Source organism: Hippocampus guttulatus, chromosome 3 (genome assembly GCF_054856545.1).
Source record: "Hippocampus guttulatus isolate MCC_2025c chromosome 3, RoL_Hgut_1.0, whole genome shotgun sequence".
In the NCBI taxonomy this organism is placed as follows: domain Eukaryota; kingdom Metazoa; phylum Chordata; class Actinopteri; order Syngnathiformes; family Syngnathidae; genus Hippocampus; species Hippocampus guttulatus.
This window is the reverse complement of record NC_141263.1, coordinates 9,276,764-9,296,144: the sequence shown is the minus strand read 5'-3', so window position 1 is coordinate 9,296,144 and position 19,381 is coordinate 9,276,764. Positions and strand designations below refer to the sequence as shown.

Sequence of the window (19,381 nt, the reverse complement as noted above, 5' to 3'; positions counted from 1 at the left end):
CACATCATTTTGAATGTGTAAGGGTCCATTTTATTTCCTGATTCTACTAGGAAATGGAACTATTGGAAGGGAGGTAATCCTGAATAGCCGCCGGGCATTTTTAACACACACTCACCAGCTGTTGAGTTGATGGAAGTGTGGAGGCTGCCGCCTCCCTGTGTTTGCACCCAAGCACTGCTGCAGCCGCAGTAACATTGTTAGCATGACAAGAGGTCACAACAACACAATACGAATATAAAGCCATAGTATTGGCCGTCGTGGAATATAGGTATTGCGGTAGGGCGGCAGCCTTCACGGGAATGACTCACAATATGAACCGACAGACCCGCAGAACAGTGACATTAGGGAATTGTTTAATACACTAATGTACCTGTAAGCCTGTGACAATCATGTAGGGGCCACTGCTTCCAGGCAAGCTGGTCAAAAGACATTTTCGAGTTTGTTTTGTTAAGGGAGTGGTCCGACTTTGCCACTGACAGGTGAAGGACACTTAAAAGTCACTGTTACACTGCACATTATTGACATATTTTGGTTTTGTTTTGTTTTGGGGTTTTTTTAGATGGAGGATATTGACCCTTCTGTCCGGATAAACTGCTTCTAGCTTCCGACTTGGGGAAAAACAACAACGACAACAAAAACTGAAGAAACAGATGGATATTTATGAAATGGATATGTATTCTTGGCTAAGACAGACGACATATTTGTGATCAGAAATTTTTGAGGAACAAGGTTATTGATGCAAAAGAATGTCAAAACTGGATTCTGAAATAGTATAAAACCATAATATTGATCATATCTTAAAATCAATCTTAAAAAGACAATCTGCATACATCATTGATTTGTCAGGGTGCTTGGCAAAGCCACAGTAGATGCGCACAGAGGTCATTTTTGGTATCAGTGGTAGACAAAAAAAAAACAGTAAAATATAAAATCTGCGCTTTCCCTTCAGGAATGTTGGAAGGCAATACTCATTGTATCGCATCAGCCTTGCACATTAGACTAGACATAAAGTGTTAAAATGCTGGCACTATTGTGTTATTACAATGATGGTGCAGTTTTGCTGGTGAGGAAGGTGCAGTCAGTGTACCGTCAGTCTGGCAGATAAAGTGTCCTTGCCAACACGCTGTGGGGGTAAAAGACTGGTCTAACCGTGGCACGTTGCTATATGAAGACACATTGACCACTAAGGGCTCAATTACAGTCACAGCTCACAGGTAAGAGTGCTCCAGAAAATAGACATTTACAAAGTCAAAAACAGTGATACAACTTAGTGTTGACAAAGGAAAAGGTCACCATGGAACACGTTTCAAATGCATGAGTGGTCAGCTAACATGGAAATGGGATGCTCCAACTGGACAAGTGGGCTTGTTAAAACGTGGAGCTGGTGCTCCTGGCAAAAAGAATTTCTCTCAACGGGCAAGTCCAGCCACCACACTAACATTATAAAACATTCACATCATTGTATCGTACCTTGAATTTCCACACAGGGTATCCCTCACCAAATTAAATATTCAGAGGCAATAATCCCACCAGTTGTTGGGGTCTTTTTTTTGTCTCTTCCAGTTTTTTTCTTAGTGCTGTAATTTTGAGACTCTAATTTGAATGTCTAATTACTTCTTGTAACCTTAATTGTTTTTCCACCCGACCGCTATGACAAACTCAGATGCATCATTTAATCCCTCACCTCCCTCCGCAAGAAAAGAAGCGATGAGATATTTGAGTATGTCAACGAGGTGACTTCCTCCGTCTCCTCTGCTTCTTTAGTATGGCTCAGACTTGAGACGGCAGTACAGGCAGCACGTAAACACCATCCCTATTATCTGAACGATGCGCAGAGATGGAAATAAATAAGTAAATCCATGTAGTCATTCATTTTGTGTTTGGAAAAGTGACGCTTTTGCATACCTGTACACATGCAATTCCAACACCCACCGCTCCGATGATCTTGAGGTGGTCCTGGATAAATTTCTCCAGTTTTGAGATACAGCCACCCTACATGACAAATGAAAAAGTCCTCATGCTGTAAACAGTAAAGTGCGAGTGCAAACGCATGTTATGTTTACGATTATTTGATTATTAATGGCACTGTGAACACCAGCACCTGGCGAAGACTCACCTCAACCTTGTAGATGTTGGAGGGGTGCCCCCCACGTCCACACAGCTCAGATGGAGTCTTACAGCAGCTGTCGGGAACCACCCGGCCATTTCCATCGCTGGAGCGGATCCAGACACTCTTCGCCCAGTCGGATGAATTGTTGCTCCCACAGCACTTGAACTGATGGGGAGACGTACACAGAATACATAATCGCACATTAGGAGAGAAAATGAAGGGGAAGAAAAAAAACCTTGACTTCTGATAGCAATTATGTTCCAAAACCCACCGAAAAAAAGTGAGCTGCTACAATCAAAATCTTCAAATGATATATGACCATTTTCTCTCAAAAACCCCCATGGCCAATAATCCATTAATCGCATGCATCCATCCATACATCCATTCATTGTATATGGGGCATTTTCATATAGTTTGATTAATAACGGGAAAGACATGCGCCCCTGAATTTACTTTGAAAAATTCAATACATTTTACAGAAACGAGTACTGTAATTTCCGGACAGAACACGCTCACAGTAATTACAAGCCGCAACAGCTATATGTAGCAATAAAAAACACGAACAGGCGATGTTGTCATTCACCAATGCGATGGGACTATGGGTAGCTCTATTGGTGGGTTGAAGCTTGGCAGTAAAAATGCATACATAACCGCGTCACATGACAAGTGAGCGAGTGGGAAAAATACGGTTTTCGTATTATTGGTTGTCATCACTCAAATGGTAATGATTGATTCTAAGAAATCAAAGAAGACATTCTAAAGTACTATTTTTCATTTTTATGCCAGTTCAGTACAAATGTTATCACCAATTTACGCATAAATCCAAATACAATACCGGCAATAAAACTAAAAGGTTGATTTTACTTGCGACTGTGGTGTAAAATAGGGCAGGGTAACAATTCAGATTTCCAAAATCGATTTGATTTGATTCACAAGGGCCCGATTCAATACAGTTTACAATTCACAATTCAGGTCGATTGATTTGCAATTCGGTGAAGGATTTTACACAGTACCAATTTTACTTTCATACGGAAGACATTCTCAGAAAAAGCAAAGCTGCAAATAGTAGAAACTTCTGGCTCTAACTTGGTGCAGTAGAAAAAAGAAGAGTATTGATCTTAGGAATTGAACCCAGTGCAGTTCCATTAATCATGCATGTTTCATTGAACATGTCTTGATCAAAACAATAAATAATCATTTAAATCAAGTCCAACCACAGGGCAGGCTATGTAAATAGAGTGGCCATCATGACCAATACTTCTGCCGTGCTGTTTTAATACACTTCTCTCGCATTGTGACGAGATCTCGCATGATACGAGAAACCAAATGATTTCATGGGAAAAAGGATCGATTTATGGTTTTATGAATGGACGTGAAAAGGAAAATCAATTTGATTTGACTAATTGATAATTTTATCCCCAGCCCCGGTTGTAAAATGATCTTAAAGTTTGTGCTCGCGCTCAGGGCCCCGGTAGGCAAATAGTTACCTCTTGTTGCAGTTTATCCACAGCACTGGTAACGTGCTCATGAGTCTTCTGTTCATACTTCTGGATCATGGTCTCCCTCAGGTTCTGTTTCAGCTCCTCATTTAACTAGCCACAGACACAGATAAATGTACACACAACTCACAATTGAGCCACACGATTCATCACAGTCCAGCACAGACCACAGCTGGTAATAAATGAGTTGCAACTTTTAATTTTGGTGCAGATGAGATTAATATGCTGTATTTGTGATACATGTTGTGAACAAAGGATCTAATACATGGAGATGTAGTAACGGTCTGTGTGCGTGTGTGTGTCTGTCTCTGTGTGTGTGGGGGGCGGGGGCAGTATGTATGTTTTGTTCTCAAGAATGCTCAGTGGCAGAGCAGGGAGGTCTGGAGGGACTCAGTTTCTATGGCAACAAGCCAGTGGGGAAACCACTGTAAATCAAAGCATGACAGCAATATCAAGGCAATGAATGAGGGGAGGAAATATAGAGGACAGTGAGATTAGAGGGACGGGAGAGAGAGCAGCAAAAAGGAAGCGGCTTGCGGTTCAGCACCTGTTCACGCTTGAGGAAGTGAAGTATAAACAACAATTAAAGAGTCGACACACCTCATTTGACTTGCCGTGATTGGTTATCTCTGTCGTGTTGGCATTTTACCAGCGTGTAATTCAAGCTTATTGGACTTGTCCAATAATAAATAGTAAAACTGAAACAAGGAGCAGATAAAAAGTGGCACACTCACATTTATTTGCGCTATTTCCCCTACAGTGCAGCAAGCAGGTCATTGAAACGCAGACTCTTTTTTTTTGGTGGCTGCCACAATATTAACAATGACTTGATTTAGTTCTGATTCACAATGGACAAAATAACACAGAAAGTGTGCCTTTTGCAAAGTCCAGGGGAACAAGTTCTTTAAAACATGTATCCTCCTGACTTATAAAGCTCTCTCTCTCTCTCTCTATCTATCTCTCCCTTCTCTTTCTCAGAGCAACTGACCAGACATTGATTACCTCCGTAACAATGTGTCAACGAGTGAAAGGAGGACATAGAAGAAAACCGGAGACATTACACAAGCCTCACCTAACACCTGTGGCCCACTATTCAATCTAAAAGTAAGAGGACTTCAAGGCATTACCAAAGGGTTTACATGTGCCCCTTCTAAAAATCAACCTTGTCCTTGCTCGATGGCATCACCCGAATACTCCCAAATAACTTTTCCTCCAGCATGTGCGGTCATTCTCATAGTTTGTTCCAATAGTAGGTGCTGACCTCTGGTGTTCTATGCCGTGTACTGCAACACAGAGCAACAAATTGCTTCTGCGTGTGCATCATATACAGATTTTCTTTTGTCAAAGATGTCTCAACATGTGCACGAATCACTTCATTTCTGATGACTGCTTGAGAGGCACGTATTTGACCTTGTATTTGTTTGTTTGTTTTCAGACTTTGTTCTAAGTGAGAGGTAAAGAACTGAAAGCATCTTCACCAGTATAAGATCAAGTGCTGAGTGCAGCTATCAGTTGCAAAAGAGAAGAGAAATAAAGCTAGAAATGTCACCCACATGCACCCACGTTGTTTCTCTCTCCTGTATAGGATCGCTACGGCTGCAGTACTATTACCTTCGACAATGATGGATGGTGGTGAGTAAAACAATGCCTTTGTGCAGGCATGTGTGGTTTATGCAAAGCAGCAATACTTCCAATAGGACGAAGCGCTAAAAGACATTACGTGTCTGTAGAAAGCCAAATAACGAACAGGACAAAGCTTCTTCTTCAAGCAGCATCGCAGAGCAGACCTCATTTACAATTTAATTGAAAAGGATCCAAAAACATGAATAATAATTTTAGGAGGTACTCAGTTATTTACTTTCAGAATACTGTACATTGTACTGACGGAAAGCTAAGCAGTGTTTTTGGAAGGTAATATTGTGAGTTTAATTCATGCACCACTACTTTTGTTGCTGTGATGGTTAATTATATTCCCTTTTTTATTCAATAAAATCCTCCTTTGTTATTTTCTACAAACACTCATAAAAATAAATTGAGCAGAAAAGAGGACGGCAATATGACTCAACAATGCTCTGTAGCTTGCCAAATGAGCCATACAGACTTCTGTGAGTGATTTAGATGTTTTACCGCCCTCACTAGTTTTCATAGATGAGAATTGACTTTTTTCGTGTCAGAGTCATAAAAAGTGAATAAAGAAGACGGCGCTCTTGGCAGAGTTCAGTGATTGATTGTGTGCAGCCAATGTGTGTATTGTAAACAAGGAATTTAGAATGAGCAGCACATTTCTAGACCGACAAAAACAGTGAGGCCTTCAGACTCGTCACACTGTGATACCGGTGGAAAATAATATCGTGCAACTTAATGCAACATGAATGCAATGGGGGGAAAAAAAATGTCCAGGAACCCTGATGTCAAACTGTGCTGACGAAAGCTGTCAGCTTTAGTTCTGTTTCACATTTAATACAGCAAATAAGCACAGCAGTTTGTTCAACATCAAGTGGGCGAAGTATTACCATGTTCTCTTTAGGTCTTTTTTTTTAGTTTGTTTTTAAGGAGCAGTGAATACAATTTCAACACGATTACCTTTTCAGTATCATCAATTGAATGCATTTTTAAAAAATTGAATTATGTCTTTTAAAAGCCTGGCATTTCCTTCCCGCAATGGACTCGTTTTAAAATAATACAGCAGCTGCTCCGCTGACAGCACTACTGACTGCATGTCAAGATTAACATGGGGAACTGTTGCTCAAGCAAACAGTGCTTAACGAAGGCACTAAGTACTCGGGGTGGACAATTAATCGAAATGCAATCAGGATTTCGATTTTGGCTTCTCTCAATCTTGGTGTGAGATATATCCGAGGATGCACTGGGACACATCATCAGTGATGTGCCTGAGCTCTTCGGAGTTCCGGGTCTTCCAACATCATACCCCCTCCCTCGGGTGACCCAGCCAGGGTAGATCAGACCCCAGCTTGTGTACCAGTAGCATTGTCCAACAGATAGCTCTTCCTGATCCAGAGTCATTTCGAGGATTTCTCTGATGCCTCCAAGGTGGCCTTGATGGCCTTCCTTTTCTCTACATCTGTGTTGCCAAGTGAGCACCTTGCACACTTCAGTGGGCTCACAAGCGTGCCTTCCAGCCTCCTCTTTGCCATTGCTCAACTGGCTCCTGGTACTTTGACCGCTTCCGCTCATTCGCCTCCTCCATCCAATCCTCCCAAGGAACTGTCAGTTCTATCAATAGCACCTGCCTTGAAGATACTGATGTAAGCACGATGTCTGCCCTCAACTAAGTTGTTGTGACGAGGACTGGAAACTTGAGCTCTTCCGAGTACATCCTAATGTTGTTACAATGTTGGAAAAAATACTTCTTTTTGAAAATACTTCCTGCTGTCTGGGGAACCCGCTTTTACAAAAAAAAAAAAACAACATCGGTAAGGCCGCCTCGTGCCGAGTGGACAGTGGGTGGTATGCAGTTCAGAAAATGTATGGATGAACATCGGGTAGGATATTAATTTTGTTTGATTTAGTGTTTCCTTGTTTATCAGTCAGAGAGCTTCTTCGATTGGCTACATTCTGTCACATCACAGTCTGCGGAGTCAGCTAGCTCAGGAAAACTCGGCTTCCCTCACACACATGACGATTTTTGGTCAGAAATATTGAACACATTCATTATTTAAGATTGTTGGGCCTGACTAGTTTTGGACAAATTGGGGCAAGCCCAATCGCCTTTATGTGTTTATCTGGCCTAAATCGCCATATGAACATGACAACATAATTAGTTTCAACATGTAGATTTTTAATCAAAAATGAGGAATGACTACAAACTAGGCCTAAAAAGTAAAATAATAATAATAATAAATACAAATTAATAGGGTAAACGATTCGATTTGTTAGTGACAGCCCTATTGCAAAGCCCAAAGGATGAAAACAAACCACTTTTAATTTAAGAAGGTGTATTGTCAAATCATGAAACGAGATTTTACAGTTTTCAATTACCTGTCGATAGTAGATATAAGCCAGGACACCAGCCAGGATCTCCAACAGGAAAATGAACAGCAGCAGGACAAAATACTGGAAACAGATAAAAAAAAAAGGTACGTAATATAGCAATGCATATTCAGGGAATAAGTGTGTGTGTGTGTGTGTGTGTGTGTGTGTGTGTGTGTGTGTGTGTGTGTGTGTGTGTGTGTGCGCGCGCGCGCGCGAAATGCGAATGTATGCGTGTGCATGATGAGCATGGGTGCGTGTGGAATAATAAGCACAGCATGAAAAAAAATTAAAATGAAAGATACTGCTCATAGACTGTAGAACAAGCTCAACAAATGCAACCGAGTGAGTAAGAGAATTTGTTGGCTGCAGAGGCGTCCTACTCCAGAGAACTGGTCATGATCATCTTGCAGGCATTTTAAGGTTACAGTGTAATTACTGCCAACATGACTCAGCAGGCTGATTCACAGGACTGCATTTCAACTTCCTTACCTTGTGGGTCTGACTTTTCCTGAGGCTGAAGCAGATACATCTGGACATTAGGTTTGTTTTGTCTACCTTTTTTTGTGTGTTTTAAAGCATTGACTAAAGCTGTTTCACCACACTTCAAACGCATTGGTGAATTGGCGGAGGAAACATACAATTATTGTTTGGCACGCAAATCCCATAGGTTGAAAAGAAGACCACACAGCATATGAACGTCGCACATCATGGATTTATGTGATAGATCATTGATCCATTCCCCTAATGAAAACAAGCAGAATAGAAACTGAATGGATGTTTTCACCTTTTGAGCCTAATCTGGAGAGGCAGCATGCTCACCTCATGCTTCTACGGACAGGCACTATCTGATGCACACACCTGTATTGCTTCATGGCACGTGATTTTTTGAGAGAAATGTGATACGTATAAAATATGTCAGTCTTCTGAGCGTCATCTTTGAAAACAAGTCATGAATCAGTCTGCAGCGCAAATAGGGCTGTAAACTAAGCAACCTAACAATAATACAATACAATACAATACATGCTGAATTGTGAACTATGAATCTGAGCTCCCATTCACCTTTTCTTCAGCATGCAGCTCTATCAATCGAAGGCCTTACTTTTTAAAATGTATTATAGTGATGATAATCACTTGAGGAAATTCAATTTATACTCTGCTATATGACAGAAATATGTTACACACTGCACACACAGGAGCAGACCACACAACGAGAGGCGTCATGATGCAGTCAGCATACAGTTTAGCATTTCACCAACACATTGTAGCAATGTTTTGCCAGCTGAGTTTCCAAAAGTCCTTACAGATGAGGTATTGCTTCCTTCCCCCAGGAGAGCTGTAGGAAAACAGCCCGAACAATCAAGACAACTAATTATGATACATGGTACCTATTGAGTAACCTCAAATTAACAACAGAGCTCTAACAAGAGTTTGCAGTCTTTGCAAGAAGCAAATGTAGACAACAATAGTTCCTCCTCTCCCCTAATGATTACACTGAATGATTTGTGAATCTGCTGACACATAGCACATCCTTCTTTCTGTGGGTCAAGGGGATAAATTAGCCTTTGTTCTTCCTCTTTCATTTGAAAGAAACTATCTTTTCATAGCCTCACAGCAGTAAAGTGACAAGAGTCAGCTTGTTACGTTTCAAACCTGTGACATGTTGATAACAGAAGCGCATATCAACAATGACTGCTGCTGCTTATGTAGTCCTAGGAAAGGCAGAGTGCATACCCCCAGCAAATACAGGAAGGAGCCTCATGAATCAGCCTCTTTCCTGCTTTTTTTTTTTTGCCCTCTTTAAAGATCTCAACAGCATCTCTCCTTGGCAACAAGTTCATTCCGTCACTGTGATTCATCGGCCTAATCTTTGGTCTTCAGGAAGCTAGGGGCATTTGAAAATACACAAGATAACCACTGACACAACCCAACAGTTGTAAGAAATCACATCATCAGAACAGCTTAGGGGACTTATGCTACTGTTTACACAACAAAGTCCCTTTAGTGATGTTTTCCTCTAAACCAAATTCCATTTCAGGTAGCCATTTAAATTTGTCAGCCAACAGGGATTCCCTGTTTGTTTTGGCTGGTTTAAAAAAAGCATAAGGCCAGAGATAATGCGGAATTAGTATACCACTTAGAAATCAATTTTAAGTTGTGCAAAACCATTAAAAAAAAAACAACAACAACAAAATCATTTCGTGTTAGACACATAGGTCCCTTGGCAAGGCAACATGCAAAAAGTATTGTGTTCATAGTCAATCTATTCGGTCATGACAGATATTAACACTGTGGTCGGCTCAGCAAAGTTGATAAAGACTAAACACTTTAAAAAATAATTTTTTTTAATTATTATTTATTATTATTATGATCAGATCATCAGCAAGCTCTGCAGAAGCCTGACATTGAACCTGTTCATTTGAATCAAGTGCGTTGCAATAGGGAGAGATGGAAAACATGCAGGACAGCGGCCCTCCAGGACCTGAGTTTGACACCCCTGACTTAAGGGATGCATGAAAAGCATCAGAAAGACAAGTATCAGACCGATGTTAGGGAAAATTCCATCACTTTTCTTGGTCTGATGCCAACAATACAATTCACTACTAAGACAAGATATTTATTTTCAAAATGATGGACACGCTTTTGTTTTTTCTTTTTTTGGGGGGGACAAATATTCCCCTCCATGAGCCATCACCTTACCGTGGTGGAGGGGTTTGTGTGTCCCAGTGATCCTAGGAGCTAAGTTGTATGGGGCATTATGCCCTTGGCAGGGTCACCCCTGGCAAACAGATCTGAGGCGAGGGATCAGACGAAGCACGTCTCATAGACCCTTTGTAATGGATGAAAAAATTGGATGGCATTTTCCGTTGCCCGCACGTGGCCTGGAGGTGGGTCTCGTGAGCGAGCGTCTGGTGGCCCGGCCTACACTCATGGGGCCCGACTGGGCTCAGCTCCAAGAGTCAACGTGGATCTCCCCTTCCTATGTGCTCACCACCTATGGGAGGGGCCAAAGGGGTTGAGTGCAAAGCGAGCTGGGCGGTGGGGACATTGGCGGCCCGATCCCTGGCTACAGAAGCGAGCGCTAGGGACAAAGAATGTATCCTCTCTTGCAGGGAAAGAGACTGGTGAAGAGAGGGGCAGAGCTGTCAATCGATCACCACCTGGTGGCGAGTTGGCTCCGATGGTGGGAGAAGATGTCGAACCGACCTGGCAGACCCAAGCATATTGTGAGGGTTTTTTGGGAGCGTCTGGCAGAATCCTCTATTCAGAAGGAGTTTCAACTCCCACCTCTGGAAGAGCTTTTCCTACGTTCTGTGAAGGCGGCGGACATTGAGTCCAAGTGGACCATGTTCCATGCCTCTATTTTTGAGGCATTGAGCGGAGTTGTGGCCGTATGGTGGTCGGTGCCTGTCGTGGCGGCAACCCCCAAACTCACTGATGGACACCGGCAGTAAGGGATGCCATCAAGCTGAAGGAGGAGTCCTATCGGGCCTTTATGGCTTGTGGGACTCAAGAGGCATCTAATGGGTATCGGCTAGCCAAGCGGAACGCAGCTTCCGGGGTCGCCGAGGCAAAAGTGTGGAAGAGTTCGATGAGGCCATGGAAGCTGACTTCCGATCGGCTTCGACCAAATTCTGGTCCACCATCCGACGTTTCAGGAGGGGGTAGCAGTGCACCATTAACACTGTGTATAGTGGGGATGGGGCACTGCTGACCTCGACTCGGGACATTGTGAGTTGGTGGGCAAAATACTTCCGAAGACCTCCTCAACTCCACCATCATGCCTTCCTTAGAGGAAGCAGAGTCTGGGGACTCTGAGGTGGACTCTCCTATCTCTGGGCTTGAAGTCACAGAGGTGGTTAAAAAGCTCCTCGGTGGAAAAGCCCTGGAGGTGGATGAGATCCACCAGAGGTTCCTCAACGCTTTGGATGTTGTGGGGCTGTCCTGGTTGACACGCCTCTGCAACATAGCGTGATCATCAGGGAGAGTGCCTCTTGACTGGCAGACTGGGATGGTGATCCCTCTTTTTAAGAAGGGGGACCAGGGGGTGTATTTCAACTACAGAGGGATCACTCTCCTCAGCCTCCTTGGTAAGCAACAACTGCTACTCCCATCCTGCTCCCGTTCAGAATGACTCCCATTCCCGTATCACTCCCATTTTAGAGGTCAGCTACATTAAAAATGGCTGCGCATCTGTCCAAGCTTTTTTTTCGACTGGGTAATCCTGCGTCTGTGAACTTTTTGTCCCATACCGTCCCCAATCCTGTGATGAAAGATAAAGTTCACACCCATCCAGTGAGAATCCCGTGGGACTCCTGTCAACCTCTAGCGAACAGATGCTACAGACACGCTCACATATGCAAGCCCACACTTATTTTTCTGTGGTTCAGCAACACTTCTTTGCTGCCTTGGTGCACGTGATTCATACAAATTATTCTTGCGCATTCAAAGCACACTTTGGTGCCCCAAATTTCCTCTTAGGTGCTTGTAATTGTGGCGCAAATCTAATGTCCCTGCCTTAAGCATGCAGAATGCCAGGGGTCTGAGTCCTGATTATATTTTAATTGATGTTATATTGAGTGTACTTTCTACTGCGATAGCTCAAGGGTTTTTTTGCGATTTATAGTGATACCAAATGATTGCCTTGTCCTAAACACCATTTTCCATTTGGTGGTTCATATGCAGACTGCTGTCATGTTGGTTGTCGTGTGGATGTTCAATACAAGTGCACAGTGTGCAGTCTCTTACCACTCGCAGTAGCCTTCTCTGCTCCTTGAAGGTGGCACAGCATCCCAGAACGCCTGTTACCATGACAATAGCTCCAGCGAGGACCAGTATGTAGGCAGAGGCAGCATATGTCATAGAGGGGAGAAGGCTGATGTAGTCGCTCTTTTCAACCAAAGTCCAAACACCCACAGCCATCACAACACCCCCAGCAAGCTGAGAGAAGAACACAACATGAGTCAGATCTCGAGAGGAGGAGGCGTCTGACACTTCTGAAAGTCAACAAATGAATGAGTGTGAACTGAGATACTCAGGATTCATGTCAACACTCATGCTGTGGAATTAGGGTGACAGAAACGATAGACAGTCACTGCCACTGTGAAAGATTTATTTTCATTTTAGGGCTGAAACAAGTCCAAGTAATTTGGGTACCTTTTTACCCCCCACCCCCACGTTAAAAAAAAAAACAAAAAACAAGAATTTACCCCCCCCCCCAATTTTTTAAATAAATAAATAGATAGATACTCTTAAGTATTTAATTTTGCTTCAAGTACCCCTTTATTTATGTGTACACTGTCAGGAAGAACAAGTCAAGTTAACAGCAGCAACTTGTTCATGCAAAGCATGACGGTAACACGCCGCCAATGCGGTGAGAAGGCCAACTTTTAAATAAACTTTACCTTACTAATTGATATATATACATCAATGACTTGAGGAGGAGCAGTGTGGTTTTCGTCCCGGCCGTGGAACAGTGGACCAGCTCAACACCCTTAGCAGGGTCCTCGAGGGTATGTGGGAATTCGCCCAACCAGTCTACATGTGTTTTGTGGACTTGGAGAAGGCGTTTGACCGTGTCCCTCGGGGAGTTCTGTGGGGGGTGCTTCGTGGGTATGGGGTACCGAGCCCCCCGATACGGGCGGTTCGGTCACTATACCACCGATGTCAGAGTTTGGTCCGCATTGCCGGCAGTAAGTCGGAATCGTTTCCAGTGGGGGTAGGACTCCGCCAAGGCTGCCCTTTGTCGCCGATTCTGTTCATAACTTTTATGGACAGAATTTCTAGGCGCAGCCGAAGCGTTGAGGGGGTCCGTTTTGGGGGCCTCAGTATTGCATCCCTGCTTTTTGCAGATGATGTGGTGCTGTTGGCTCCTTCAAACAGGGCTCTCCAACTCTCACTGGAGCGTTTCGCAGCCGAGTGTGAAGCGGCTGGGATGAAGATCAGCACCTCCAAATCTGAAACCATGGTCCTCAGTCGGAAAAGGGTGGAGTGCCCCCTCCGGGTCGGGGAGGAGATCTTGCCCCAAGTGGAGGAGTTCAAGTATCTTGGGGTCTTGTTCACGAGTGGGGGCAGGAGGGAGCGAGAGATCGACAGGCGGATCGGTGCAGCGTCTGCTGTGATGCGGACGTTGTATCGGTCTGTCGTGGTGAAGAAGGAGCTGAGCCAAAGGGCGAAGCTCTCAATTTACCGGTCGATCTACGTTCCAACCCTCATCTATGGTCACGAGCTATGGGTCGTGACCGAAAGAACGAGATCCCGGTTACAAGCGGCCGAAATGAGTTTTCTCCGCAGGGTGTCCGGGCTCTCCCTTAGAGATAAGGTGAGAAGCTCGGTCATCCGGGAGGGGCTCAGAGTCGAGCCGCTTCTCCTCCACATCGAGAGGAGCCAGATGAGGTGGCTTGGGCATCTGATTCGGATGCCTCCTGAGCGCCTCCCTGGTGAGGTGTTCCGGGCATGTCCCACCGGGAGGAGACCCAGGACACGCTGGAGAGACTATGTCACCCAGCTGGCCTGGGAACGTCTCGGGATCCCCCGGGGAGAGCTGGAAGAAGTAGCTAGGGAGAGGGAAGTCTGGGCTTCCCTGCTAAAGCTGTTGCCCCCGCGACCCGGCCCCGGATAAGCGGTAGATGATGGATGGATGGATGGACTTGGTAAGCTTTTACTCTGCAGTTGTTCCCGGCAGCATATCGCGGAGCAATGGCTGACTTGACTGTCTTCCAGATTGTGTTTGGGTTTTTTTACATTTATATTGCTATCACAAATGGTTGTTACTGATGTCAACAACGCAATCTCATCCTGAAAAAACGTTCAACCACAAATTAAGATCTACTAAAATAAATGAATAAATAAATAAAAGATCCATATCCTGAGATCTATATTATTCTTATTCTAACCAATCGGTCATTATTAATTTTGATTTACTTGTTTTTTAAAAAAAACAAACCACAACAACACACAAATACCTTTGAGAGCCTTGAAATTAAGTGGCCAGCACCCCCACGTGGTGACACGAGGTACTGTCGTAGCTCTGACACTGGTCGTTTGTCAAGAGATTTCAGTAAATGTACAGTTATTGTACAGTACTTTGTCACATAAACAATGTACAGTTAAACTTTCATTTATCCAATCCTTAAAGGGCATATACTGTTCTTTAGCAACAATTTATACACCATTTGTGATGACATGGAGAACAAATGAAATATTTTTGAATGTTCTGGCATGCCGGATGAGACACTTTCACAGAGTGTAGTGACAAATATTGATATAGATGACCAAATTATTATTATTAGTACTATTATCATTATTATTATTATTAGTAGTAGAAGTAGTAGCAGTAGTAGTAGTAGTAGTAGTAGTTGTAGTACTGTAGTCGTAGTAGTATTACAAAGTATAACTTGCCAACTGATGCACCATTTTTAATTCAGATATGATTCCAAGATATGTTTCCTAGGAAAGCTTGAACACAAAACCTCAAATTTGGCTTTGAATGATCCTTTTTTTCTGCCACACGAATGGGCTGTTTGCATTGATTTTCTAAGATGGAACTGGCAATGATTTTCTTAAAATACACTATGAAAGGCTCCAATATGGTATGATTAATATGTGTATTAAGTAGGTCAACACATGGAAAGTTTGCCACAAAATTGTCAAATAATTGGGTAAAATAAAATGATTGGACTATCAAAGTTGGGTATTTAAACCTGAAAAATGTAACTGTGCAGAAATATATTGCATAACTCTTATTGAATGGAGACTTACCCAAAAGAGGACATTGAATGTGATCAGAAGGTATTTCAGGCAGATGGTTCCACATGTTTCTTTCTTCTCTTCACGTGCACCCATGCTGAACAATAAACAAAACACATAATAAATGAGGATGTTAAGCATTTGAGGCTTCTTTCATGAATAAAAACATTTGAAATGCTCGCTGTGGCAGCGAACGACGAACAACACTACTAGCATTTCATTGCCATTTACATTTTATATACAGCACAGCATGCATCGTCTGAAAATATATGATAAATTTTTCAATATTATATTGTTTGAAAAAAGGGAACAAAAGAGAATGCAAGTACACTTAGCATAATGAGCGGTTGCACAGCTGCTGCCGTTTGCATGGAGGAATAGGAGATCTGTAGTGACTCAGTTATACCGATTGCTTTATTCTATGTGTACACAGAGATTCATGAGTAAGCATTCGGTACAAGGTCATGGGGCTTTTCCATGGTGTTTACCACCTTAGTTTGAATAATACCAGCTCACAATTCATGTCTTGAGCGTGTCATGACTCTATGACATTGCCAAACCTAAAATACAGGAGGCCTTTGGAACGGCAGGACCTGAATGGTGAAGCCCATTACGGAAGAACCCTGTTGGCTAACACCATTTTTAACCTCACTGCACCTTGTATTTGCTGATTCCCTAGTCAAGCTCAGACTTGCCTAACTGCCTCTTATTGTCTCTCTTCCCCTCCCTCTTCCTACAAATGGTGCTTATCAATTCACATAGAGCACAATAGTGAATCTGTCGACCATCTGTTTGCATGTGCCTGGAAATTAAATTCAAACAAGCGCTAATGTTTTCTTTATTGATTTGGGGGGGGGTTTGCAATTACTTCAAAGACAATACAGTCGGGTAAAGAAAGCAATGTATTTCGTTTGTTTCTCACAGGTCCTGTAAAATCTTTATTGTGGAAAAAAGCAGGTGATTTGTATTGCAAATCTTGAACTCTAATACTGTACTAACAGTGACTTTTACATTTTACATGCAGTCAATAACCCTTTTAGAACCCAAATACTGGGAGTATTCATGTTTTTAAAGTCTTATTGGCTTTTTTTAAAGGATGTAGGATATCCCAGTACTTTTTGTTAGAATTTTAAAACAAAGATGGCTATTGCCCCAAATAAAAAGAAGACAAATAATAATCTGAAAAGTTGTTTAAGAAACATGCTTAAAAATATGTCGACAAAGTTAAGTGATGGAGTTTGTATTATTAAAAATTACATATTGTAATATTTTTGTGAAAACTGACATTGGCTCCAAATATCAGTTATCAGTCTCTCAACTACTAATAATCAGTGTCAGCCCTGACAAAACCATTACCCTATGTCTAAAATAAGGAACCAGTTAAAAAGAGTCTTGTCACCGCTTTGAGTTTTATACACACTCAGTACATAGGTTATGGTTCTTGTTGGGCAGTTACATTTTGTCCACCTGACATCCTTGTATCCATCTTAATGAATATTTCCTGTCGACAGACTCCACACACTTTTGGTTAGAAAAAAAAACTAGGTTGATCCCACATGACAACATACAATCAAAAGTCATCAGTTTTCGAGTATCAGTTCATCATACAGAATTAAGTACACATGAACAATATATGATTCGATAAGTACAGTACCTCAAAATAAGCAAAGATAATGCTCAAAATTTTGATAAAACACTGTCATATACTGTAGGTATTAATCTAAAAATGTTTATTGGTGTGTTTTGAATTTGCAGTGGTGTAGAACTGCACTGCATCCTATTGAACATCCACACCTTTATAAATGCACAATGTTTTCATCGATGTCTTGTATCCTCATTGACATTGTGTGATGACCGGAGATGTGTGTATCGTAGAAATTGCTCTTATTTCTACCCAATAATAGTCCTCGGGGAGCATCTGGGTCATTCCCTGTTCTGAGGATTACTTACTAGGTTGTTAACAATGATTTATTTCAACTCACACTTAATATGGTTTGAGCCTCACCTGAACGTCCCACTTGTTGAATGGTACAGTCCTGACGTCTCCTCTAGACTTTAAAATAGTGTGAGATGATATTATGTTGTATTATTATTTTGTCTTTCGAATGAATATTGACTGCAGTTGGGTTTTAAACTATAAACGACAAGAAATCTTAGCTAAACCCCTAACGGGCGCACATCACGGAGCTAGTGCCAGTGGTGTTACGGTATTTAGAGCTAAACAATATATGTTCATTTTTCAAGTATACATCGCCTGCGGGGCAAATATAAGTATGTTAACTATAAATTGTTACAGACATTATATGTGTCATTAGAGGGCGAAAGGACGGCATTTCTGCAAAGGTTGAGAATCGAGAATAGTCATATCCCGTTTGAGGTAAAACGAGTAAGATTCGCGTTCACTCACCTGTTATCTATGACTGCAGTCCAGACAAAAGTTTGAAATGTACACACGAATTCGAAATGTTTCCGGTTTCGTTTTTTTTTTTTTTTTTTTTTGTCCCCTACTTGGCCCTTTTGTTTCACAAGTCTGTTCAGTGAACAAAAACTCGAAGCACACAAGCTCCACCCCAGGAAACCTTCCCGGACAGAGTGCGTCTTTTTCCTGCCCCGGGGCTACGTCATTAGGCTAGCTCAGGCCCACGGATTTCAAACTCAGCAATCAGCATTATGTTCCTTTTTTGTAACATTAAAATGTAAACAAACTGCTCAGAACATGTTCACGAAATAAGAAGACTACCCCCAAAATGCACGATAAGCAGAAGTTACATAGCAACTTCACTTAAATTTTTACTTGAACCTCGAAGAATTTCCAAAAGGAGCCTGTAAGGATGTCTCAATACTGTGCATAATGGTTGTTCGGTCTTATTTAGCAGTATTTAATTTTGTGATCGTAGTTTTGAGTTGTGTAGAAGTGCATGAGAGTGTACTAATTATGACAAACTATTGTGACAACTGAAGCAGGAGCAAACTTGAACGGTCCATGCAGAATTGTATACTGTAGTCAACCTTACTCACCACTGGATGGCAATGTTTTTCTTCAAGCTGCTCGCCTCATCCACTTCCATGTGGCATTTTGAATTTGGTCACCAAATAGTAGTAGAAGGTCAAGGACCACTTGACTAGCCCTTGGCCTTTTCTAATGTAGCTCGTCAGTAGTGGCACTTTGTGATTTCCTTGAAGTTGCTCTTGTAAAAGTTCAGTGATCGTTTGAAAATGTAAACACTTTTGCTGAGATTTTAATAAAGGTACAGTACAAAATGCAATAAAGCTTTGAATACTTATCAGTTTCACGACTGTCATGACTAATTTCTGTGTGACATAATGGACATCAACGGTGTATTCAGTGAAGACAGCTTATATTCATCTATAGCTATATTCATGTATGTGAAGATTCTTCACAGAGAAAATAGATGGATATAAACTGTCTGGTAGCTCTTCACATCAGTACCTCATGCAATAGCACTCCATTTCGAAAAGGTTGGTGACCCCATTAGACAGTATCCAGTATTATTATTGTGAGCGGTCATAAATCTGTCCATGTTATGCACTTTAAATGTAATACAAAGGGCGGGTACATACCACTTAAAAAATCACATTGAAAATTTAAAAATAAACATTTCACAATAAAATAAACACATTTAAAAATCATTTTACCATTCCATCTACATTATTTAGTCATTACTGAGGTGAATCTGTATTTAAAGTGGTGACCTTCAAAATTGTTTGCATTTTATCCACTTAGTGCAAAACGGAACAAATAAAACATTTGCTAAAACATCCATCTGATCTTATCACTTAGTATGCCCTGTGTTTTGGAGCAGGGCATGTTATATCACAGGTAAACATACACATTTGTGTTAGTGTTGCCATTTAGATTTAGAGGATCGTCATAAAGAATATAATCTCAATAACGGCAAAATATCTGGGAATTCTAAAACATTAGTTGGGAAAGTACTAAATTGTCAGCTCAACCACAGCTACATGCTCCATCACAGAGACCACAGATTTTTTAAATAGTAATCACAAGAAT

The 19,381-nt window shown here is 41.9% G+C and overlaps 1 protein-coding gene across 1 annotated transcript; it reads right to left on the bottom strand.

Annotated features, from left to right (window-relative positions):
* Nucleotides 1-639: 639 nt before the first annotated feature.
* On the bottom strand, nt 640-17,907 carry LOC147207384 (CD151 antigen-like). Its single transcript, XM_086107276.1, has 8 exons — nt 17,756-17,907; nt 15,361-15,445; nt 12,349-12,540; nt 7,609-7,683; nt 3,598-3,702; nt 2,117-2,275; nt 1,906-1,992; nt 640-1,820 (listed from the first exon to the last, which is right to left on the bottom strand). Exons 2-8 carry the CDS (start codon nt 15,442-15,444, stop codon nt 1,761-1,763), a joined length of 762 nt encoding a protein of 253 aa, XP_085963402.1. The 5' UTR covers nt 15,445; nt 17,756-17,907; the 3' UTR covers nt 640-1,760.
* Nucleotides 17,908-19,381: the final 1,474 nt, after the last annotated feature.